The sequence below is a fragment of the Podarcis muralis genome, chromosome 8 (genome assembly GCF_964188315.1).
Source record: "Podarcis muralis chromosome 8, rPodMur119.hap1.1, whole genome shotgun sequence".
Classification (NCBI taxonomy): domain Eukaryota; kingdom Metazoa; phylum Chordata; class Lepidosauria; order Squamata; family Lacertidae; genus Podarcis; species Podarcis muralis.
Window position 1 is genome coordinate 25,408,715 of NC_135662.1, and position 9,685 is coordinate 25,418,399.

At 47.1% G+C, this 9,685-nt stretch overlaps 1 protein-coding gene across 6 annotated transcripts in view; it reads right to left on the reverse strand.

Moving 5' to 3' along the window:
* LOC114600413 (neural-cadherin-like) overlaps window positions 1–8,407 on the reverse strand; it is a 56,122-nt gene extending 47,715 nt beyond the window's left edge. For 4 of the 6 annotated variants that reach the window (XM_028736476.2, XM_028736475.2, XM_028736480.2 and 1 more), the window contains exon 1: window positions 7,260–8,405. In XM_028736476.2, the coding sequence (XP_028592309.2) occupies window positions 7,260–8,316 (1,057 nt within the window). In that variant the 5' untranslated portion in view covers window positions 8,317–8,405. Of the gene's footprint in view, window positions 1–7,259 lie in introns of all 6 variants that reach the window. The other 2 variants (XM_028736479.2, XM_028736482.2) reach the window with 2 other exon arrangements.
* Window positions 8,408–9,685: the final 1,278 nt, after the last annotated feature.

Sequence of the window (9,685 nt, forward strand, 5' to 3'; positions counted from 1 at the left end):
CCCAGCAGCTGAAGGTAGAGGAGCGGGAAGTGAACCCGGTTCCCCAGATTACGAGACTACTGCTCTTAACCACTACACCACACTGGCACACTGGTTTGTGTTACTGTGTTCCGTGAAGTGGGACTATTGTCTTTTGTTCTTTTTCTCTTTGCTGTCTGATGCTAGAGAGGGAGCCATGTTGCAGTGCTCCGTGCGTGTTTATATGTAAATAAAGTAGATTAGCCAAAATGCTGAGTTGCTGAGGTCTGCCACGCAAGTTGCGAAGACTCTGCGGATCCCTAAGTGTGCCGGTGTCTGTTGGCATCGGTCGCTGTGATGTTTGGGCTGAAGAAAGCTTATGAAGCTCCCAAACGATCGAGCAGGAGGGAGAGAACATGCCAGTTGGGCATGTGTCTCTGCTAGGGTCCTACTCAAGTGTAGGCTGAGCTCCTGACAACCTTCCTGTTGCTCCCAGAATTGTAGAGCTGGAGGGGAACCAGATGGTCATTTAGTCCAATGCAGGACTCTCAACTAAAGCACCCATGACTGATGGCCACCCAAACTTTGCTTAAAAACCTTCAATGAAGGAGAGTCCACCACCTTCCGAAGTTAATAAGTGACAGATTTATAATCCCACTGCAATGCAAAAACCCTGCAAGGCATTAAGCCCATCACTACAGCATACAAACAAGCTCTCAGAAACCACTCACGGAGCTCACCCACTAATTTGCACATAGGTCAATTAATAGCCAGAGGATAACAAGCTATAGCAATCGATGCAAACTGGCTTATGCTTGAACTTGAGCCATTCTGCAGGGAAGGACTTTGGTAATATGGTGCCCTGAGTGAGGACAAAATTTGGCGTCGTCCCCCCAAATATTTCTTATTATCGCAATAATTCATTTATTATTTTGTGCTCCCTCGGCTCGGGGAAACCTTCTGCACTGTCCTAAGTCCAGCACTGCTTTATGAAACCAATGAAATCCAAAATGCCAGCGAACAGGGCATACTAACAGAAAACGCTATCTGGACCTTGATTAGTTTTACCTTCTGCTCAAGCAAAGAGTAGGTATGGATTCGGAACAAAGAACTGGGGCTTCACCATTGTTTTCTGTAGCATTTTCAGCATCTCAAATGCCTTGGAGCCCTCCTTTAAACCTCTTTTTTTTTTTTTTTTAAACCCATCTGGGGTGTTCTGCTTTGCTTTTACAATCAAGCGGTATGTACCGGTAAATTTTTTGAAATAAATAAATATAATTCACCTTCAAAAGCATCTTGCAATGGATAATGGTCTTTGGCTAACATGACCAACGATCAGAGATGATGGGAGCTGTTGGCCATCTTGCTAATGCCAAGCAGGTTTGGGTCTGGATGGTGCCCCAATGAGAGACCACTGCATCTTTATATCCGTAACTGAACAAAGGTGTATTATAAATACCGTAATTTTTGCTCTATTACACGCACCCGACCATAACACACACGTAGTTTTTAGAGGAGGAAAATCCGTAGGCATGCCAACCGTAGGCATTCCCTCCATAACACGCACAGACATTTCCCTTTACTTTTTAGGAGGAAAAAAGTGAGTGTTATGGTGCAAAAAATACGGTACATGAAAAGCACTGTTTTATAGGCACTGACAAGAAAACTGAGGCTAAAAGACTTAACTTACTTGATTAAAAAGAGGCCTTACTGAGGTTGACTTGATTAACTAAAGCCACTTAGAAAGAGACAACCACCTTTGCTTGACAATGGCTTTTAATAATTCTAGATGCACTCACACGCGTTTAGTTTCCATACTTAACTGGTGGCTGGCTACATCGTTCAAAATTCACCAGGTGCACTTTGCACCTGGCTATCGGCCACTTGCAACCAAGTGAATATGCCCGGGCACCAGGATGGCACCTGACGTCTCCACCATCTGGAGGTGCCACGCCTTGGATCTTGACTGTTTTCACACACTAGCAACACAAGCTGGAGAATTCTATCCATTATATTTTATCTGCACGATCAGAATGAATTTCAGGAACCAAAAAGTCGTATTGAAAAATATGACTTTCAAAGCTGTCTGGCCCCAAAATGGCAACTAGGCATTCCATTTTGGTGACTGTAACCCTGGTTTAAGGAGCCTAGCTTATATAGCTGAGTTTCTAACACTGGCTGGCTACTTACACAATGCTGCCAACTTTGATGATTGTGTTGACGGGGCTTTTGGTGAAGAAACAATTCCTGTGGTTTGTGCTCAAGACATGCTTTTCAAATGGAACAAAAGCCAACCCAATTACCTTCTTGTGTTTAGGATGTTACATACCATTAGCCAAAAATTCAGAAGTACTTAACATCAGTGCTACACCAGACAAGCATTTTACATACAAAATGTGCCTCCCTGGCTCCCGATTTTCAGCCAAGCCCCCGCCTGACAAAAAATAATAATCAGACATACAAAAGTGTTCAGCTAGTGCTGAATCAATATGACCACACAACATTTTGTTCCGTTGACATAAACAGCTTGATGTTACAGCCAAGCTATTTGTCAATACTGATCTGTCACCACAAGAAAGCGATCTGGCAAGACACAAAATCAGCAGGATGTTTAAGCCAAACTGATACCAAAGAGTGCGGGGGGGGGGGGGGGAGGGATATTACTACCTACTTAAACCACACAGGCCTGGTCTGGGCAAGTTTACTTAGCCCAAAATAAGTGTTGAAAACTGAATGCAAACCACTGCTGCTACACTTTCGTCCCACCAACTTATTCCAAAAGTATACAAATCAATAATAAACGTAAGCTGCTTAAAGAAGAGACATATATTTCCTTCATCATGCAAGGTACTGCCAGTACTTGGAACAAATTCACTGAAATAGTTCAAAAATATCTCTGAAGTCATTCCTATAACTTCTGGGTGAACTGATGAAAATTAAATTCCTCTGGCAGAATGCGGACCATTTTTAATTTAGTTCCATTTTAATTCAAATCGGTTTTCATTGCACTTAACTCTGTGTTTGATCTATCTGAAAAGTGCATTTTTAAGAATACACACTTTTAACACTCAGAGAACATCCGTTATGGGCTCTATGATAAATGTTACCCATAAAATGAGTTGATTTGTTATACAGTGTGTTAAAGGACAATGAGCAGCCACCCTTCAGAAATACAGAACATATAACTTTTTTCCCTTTTTTTACACCCTGCTCTTTTAGGCTTTCCATTTTGCTAAGAAATAAGGTGATGGAGCGCTTGGAACTCCTCTCAAACACTCACAAAAGCTGCTTTTTTTCGCTTTCATAAAGCTGCGGCAGGGTTCAATATGCAGCTTATGGTCACTTTGTCTCTCAAGTAGGGCAGACACCAAGAGCCTCAGGAATATCAAGGGAAAGGACACAAAGGATGGATTTATACTGGAAGAAAAGGAAAGCAATAACGACCAGTACAAAGAAGCAGTCCTGGGAATTTAATGGATTTTGCATTTTCCTATCTTTAAAAAATTTAGACTAATTTGGAGATTAAATTGGCTTTTGTAATTACCTGTTTCCTTTGCTAATTGGGACCCACGCAGACTAAATTAGACTCCCAGGGACAAGGAGGCACAGAAAGCCTATAGCTATTCATGACAGAGCAATGTACACAAACCTTAAAAGATGACAAGAATAGCACACAAAATAATGAAACCAGAGTCAGCAAAGCATCAAACCTACTTTTTTGTAATATCCATGGTGGGCAATAACATTGCCTGAACTAGTTTATCCTTAAACAATTCTATGCACTACGTGTATTTCCATTTTATAGGTAGGAAATTGAAATTGAGAGATAACTTCCTCAACATGTGGTTATTATGGGAGTTGCTTTATTCCGTTTTCATTATATAGCTTATTTATACTTTCTTTTTAAATGTGCTGTGAATCGTTTGGAGACCTATGGGTAGCGAGGGATCAACAAGTCTAATAAATAAGTAACAACCACACAGGGCAACTTTGTACTGCCTGTTTAAGTGTAATCCTACTCAAATGAAGGGCACGAAAAAAATTACAGAATTCTCTTTACATTTCCTTCCTCATCTTTATAGTCCACATAATGGATGTTGGTAAAGGGCTGTTTGCTGGGTCAAGCTTGGCATTCCACAGTATTGCACTGTCGCAAGAGCCACCAATGGGTTGGTTTTTGCCAATTCTTCCGAGTGCATTTGTAAAACTTAATAGTTCCCGGAACTGCTTAACAGTTATAAGCAACCACACAGACATTTTCCCAGCATGTTTTATTTTGAAGATTTCCAAATGTAATTTAATTTTGAACAGCTGCTCTAAAGGAAGTGTGGCTATGACCTTGTCCTACATGATCACTGGAATGATTTCCACCCCGAGGCGTTTTGTCTTGTCGATATTGTTATTGGGCACAGGATGAAGCAGAACACAGCTTTGCAAAGAGGATCATGGCAGAGATCATAATAAGCTCTTTTTAAAGAACAACAATGCAGAAGAGCAGCACACCGATTGTGCAGTCGGCTTCACAAGTTAACACAGCAATACCCTTCATCGGTTTGCCTGCTTTTAACTTAATAAGCTAGATCAAGCCTGCACAAAAAGCCTTGTCTGGACTTTTAATGCAGTGGAGGTGGATGGGACTAAACCAATTTGAAGGGCTGGCGTGGGGGGTGGGGAGGAACCACAGCTCAGTATTTTATTATTTATACATTTCATAGAATTTAGACACTACCTGGTTGCAAGAAGAAAAACTCAATGCGGTTGACAAAAAGAACCAAACAGTAAAATCATCCATAAGGACAGTTAAAAATAGCTATTTAAAACATTCAAGGGATGTAGTAGAGCATGCAGTTTACACCAGGAAGTGAGGATCCAATTGCCCTCTTGGATCACAACTGCCATCATCTACGATCACTGGCCATGGTGGTTGGGTCTAGTAAGAACTGGAACCTAGGAACACCTGGAGGGCCAGAGGTTCTCTGTCGCTGTTTTGAATGGAGAAGGTCCCAGGTTCGGCCCCTGAGATCAAGTAGCACCTGGTGGGAAAGAGCATCTGCCTTTGACTCTGATGCCAGAGAGAACAATACTGGACCAGATGGAGAAATGGCCTGACCTCTGTTACCATGTCCTCATCCATGACATTTGCAAACAGAAATGTACACAGTAAGCATGGGAAAGACGTCCAGATGTTGTTGCATCAAACCTGCACTAAGACACTGTCTAGATTGCGTCAATGGAAAGAGTCATATGAGATGGAAACTAAGCCACTTGGAGATGCTCCACAGCTCAGTGTGGCCCTCCAGATACAACTCCCATTATCCCCAGCCATTGACCATGCTGGCTGGGAGCTGCCATATCTGGAGGGCTACAGGCTACCCATACCTGCTGTAACAGGCAGTGTTAGCACCTTGAGAACACAACTGGCTCTTCATATGACCAAAAATACATAAATGTGTTGTTAGCCCTTGTGAGTGTGAAACCTCAACTTACACTGAAGTCCAGGGATGGGAAACAAGGAGGAAGCTTTAGAACACATATACAAAGTGTATCTAAATATGTTCAATCTCTATGACCACTAACAAACCCTTTAACAGTACCACCTGCATGTAGATAGCAAAAGTAACTCCCAGGCGCCCCAGCCAGCACAGTCAACAGGCAAGTTCAGCAACATCTGGAGGGCAGAAAACTTGCTATCCCTGATGTAGGCACTTGCCCCTACTTAAGAGAAGGAAGGTGTACTACTGAAAATCCAGACACCATGGCTTCAAAATCAAACCAGCTCTCTTATCACCGCTCTCCGTCCTTCCCACTTTGCTTAACATCCAGCATGATAAAGAGTTTTGCTGGACTCAAAGAGCTTGTGCGCTTTTTGTGACATTTTGGTTAGTCACAATAAAGGGACTTGCTCCACTACAGTCAGTTCCATCTTAGAAGTCTTGAAGACTAGAAACTTAATTTCCCCCCCCAGAAAAAAGAAACAAGATTCTCAATAGGTTGAATCACTATGCTTTCACGGGGGGGGGGGGGGGGGGGGCTGTTTTGCAATCAAGGAATGTAAGCAAAAAAATATCAATACTGCACTTTCAGATATTGCCGCTGCACCTGTTTAATGACCTCTCTCTTTAGAAAGGAAGCTGCATTTATTCAAAAGCAAACTGCATATTTGAAATAACTGTTGTTTTGTGCAAACAAGCAACCATTTTCACACTGGTTAGGAAGGATCCCTCAGTCCACACACTGTTTGCCAAGGATAATAGGATGTACAGCTTGAAATGTGCTTCAGCATGTCTTGTTTGCTTGTGAATGTTTGCACCATAACTCAATATTCTGTTCCAAAACTGTTGAAATCTTTACAAATGATGAACTCACACAGCTAAACTATAAAATACAAAGTTGAAGAAAAACCAAAACGTCTGCCACCTGCAATCTCAAACAAAGAAATGAGGGAGGAGGTGGAAGAGCCTCTCAAACCATTTTTCTAATCAAATACTGTATTGCTCTCCCATGTCCTTCTTCTCTCCAAAGGGAAAACATGAAAGGATTGTGTACTTTTCCCATCAGGAGAAAAGGCCCAAGGAGAAAGAGTGAATCACCTCCTTCCCATCCACCAGACCTGTGACCATTTTCATTTGAGAAAAAGGCTGAGCAAAATTATGAACACTTGAGCACGATGTGTATTGTAGTTTGAAGCATTAGACAAGCCTCATCTATGGAGAGTAGCTGTATCACGAGTCTGAAGAATTAGGAGGCAGAATTTCTGCTCAGTAGGTTTATTTCTAAAGCATTTCTAAAGTCTGCAATCTCTCACACAAGTCAATATATGCTTTAAAACAAAATAATTAAAAAGGGAATGAGTCTGTGAACTCCAGCATCTCTTTTGAAATAATCACATGAATGCAGGCACCAATCTTTCAGTCTACATGCTGCTTCCGTGTTGCTCCCACAGCACCACAAAAATGTTGCTATCCCAGGAAATCATTTGGGCAGCTTATGCATCTAGAACAGCCTTAGTGGCAAAGCACTTCTCTGACCCGCTCCACATGGGGCAATTTACCACACAACCCACACCTGGCACCTAACACTGTGTTCTGTTCAGCATCAAGCCCAAGCATTTTAGAATATGCTGCATTTAGATAGTTAGATGGTTTCATTATTCTCAATCTTATTGCGTTGCTGGGACGTTTACCTTAAATTTCTGTGTCGACAACCCCAAAAGATATACTTTGAGTAAAGGACTGGCTTATACCTGTTGTTTTTATTAAAACCCCTAAGATGTCACTGCATCTGCTGTGAGGCAGCCTCACCTTGCCCGTCTATCCGATGCACCTTGACCACCACCTCCGTCCGGCCTCCCCTCTCCAGCTGCCGGACGAGGGACAGTCGGCCGGAGCCCCTGTCCAGCTCCACCGGGAAAGCCCCCGCCGCGGCCGGAGAGACCATCTCGAACCAGCTGCCGCCCGCCTCCTGGTAGCGGGTGTCCGGGACGGTGAAGATGAGCTCCCCCGCAGGCGCCCCGACGGGGACGTGGACTTTGTAGCTGGGGCTGGAGGAGGCGGCCAGGGCGCGGGCCTTGCGCGGCGACGGAGCAGCGCCTTGGACGGCGGCCGTCGTCGCCGTCCTCTTCCTCACGGCCAGCTCCAGGCGCCTGGCGGGGCTGCGCAAGGGCCGGGGCAGCCCGTGGTCCTGGGCCGAGACCCAGAGGCTGAGGCGGCGCAGGCCCAGCAGGGAGCCCACGGTGAGCACCTGCCCGCTGCGCGGCACCACGAAGAGGCGGCGGCCCGGCTCGGAAGAGGCGCCGGGCCACGAGCGGTAGGTGAGGCGCGCGTTGGCGCCTTCGTCGGCGTCCAGGGCGCGCAGGCGCGCCACCTCGGAGCCCAGCGGCGCCAGCTCGTCCACCTCGAGGGGCGGCGCGGGGCCCGGCGGGAAGCGAGGCCGGTGGTCGTTGCGGTCCAGCACCCGCAGCCGGAGCAGCAGCGCCGCCCTCGAGGGGCCCGTCAGCCGCAGGCTGTAGCGCGGGCGCGCCTCCCGGTCCAGGCGCTCGGCCGTGCGCAAAAGCAGCAGCAGCGCCGGCCGCCGACGGGGAGCCCCGGGCGGGAGCAGCTGCAGGGCGAAGTGCGAGGCGCCGTCGCCCTCCAGGGCCCAGGCGGCTCCCGGCGTCGGGGACGGCGCCCGCAGCAGCAGCCTCCGCAGCGGCACCCGCAGCCCTTGCACCCGCGTCCCCGGAGGGCTGTTCTCGGGCACCTGCCCATAGAAGCAGAGCGCGCGCGGCGAGGCGGGCCAGCGGCACGGGGAGCCGCCCGAGCCGGCCGCCAGCCAGAGGAAGAGGAGCCATCGGCGGGCCCCGGCCGGCGAGTCCCTCATTCTCCCCCTCGGTGCGGCGCCCAGCGATGCCCGGAGACGGGGCAAGTTCTCCAGCAGCCCAAGACTGCGCGCCCAGCACCGCCGACTCCACGTGGAGGGATGGGCGGGACGGGCGCTCCGCCCTCCGCGCAAGAGCGGCCAATCGGGTGAGAGGAGGCGGAGTGCGTTTGCCTAGAAACTTGTACCGTGTGGGTCGATGGTGTGAAAAAAACGGCCCGCTCTTTGCAGATTCTGTGCGTAAGATCACTCTCGCAGAAGCGATGACCAGTGGTTTTGGGGGTGTGATGCCGCCCGCAAGGCAGGAGGAAGAGTCAGGGCAGACTTGAGACAGGGGAAGGCGCGCCAGAGGTCGCAGGAGAAAGTTCAGCCGAGAGACGGGTCCGTAGGCCACCTTCCCCCGCCTCGCTGTCTGCTAGAACCAAGAGGGGCTTGAACATAGCTGTCAACCTTCCCCTTTTTTTGCGGGAAATTCCCTTATTCCAGCGCTGTTTCCCGCTGCTATCCCGGATTGTTAGATATCCCGTAGACTGTCCCCGGGACAGATGAGGCTGCTGATCCGTTATTTTCGAGGCTGCTGATCCCTTATTTTCAAATCTGAAAGCTGACAGCTATGGGCTTGAAGCGAAAAGCACAGCAGCACCTTCAATGCAGAAGTCTCAGGTTATGGCTCAGGTTGCAGCAACTGCTCCCTAGGGCCCAGACCATGTACCTTCCTGGAAAGGAGAGTCAATCACCTTTCATGGGAGTCCATTCCACTGTCAAACAGCTCGTATTTTCAGAAAGTTCTTCCTGATGTTTAGTCGGAATCTCCTTTCTTGTTGTTTCCAGTCCTACCCTCTGGAGCAGAGAAAACATGCTTCCTCCATGTGACAGCCCTTTAGATACTTGAAGAAGACTGTCATATCTTCTCTCAGTATCCTCTTTTCCAGGCTAAGCATACCCTCAACTATTCCCTCCAAGGCTTGATTTCCAGACCCTTGATAATCTTGGTTGCCCTCCTCTGCACACATTCTAGCTAGTCAATATCCTACTTAAATTGTGGTGCCCAGAACTGGACACAGTACTCCAGGTGTGGTCTGACCAAGGCAGAATAGAGTGGTACTATTACTTCCCTTGATTAGGACACTGTACTTCAGTAGATGCATTCTAGAATAGCAGCAGCTTTTTTTGCTGCTGCATCACACTGTTACGTTAAGCTTGTGGTCTACTAAGACCCCTAGGTCCTTTTCCCGTATACTACTGGCAATCCAGGTGTCCCCCATCTTATATTTGTGCAGCTAGTTCTTCTTGCCTAAGTGTAGAACCTGACATTTGTCCCTACTGAAATTCAACTGTGGATTTTAGACATAAAAAGAATCAACAAAATGTG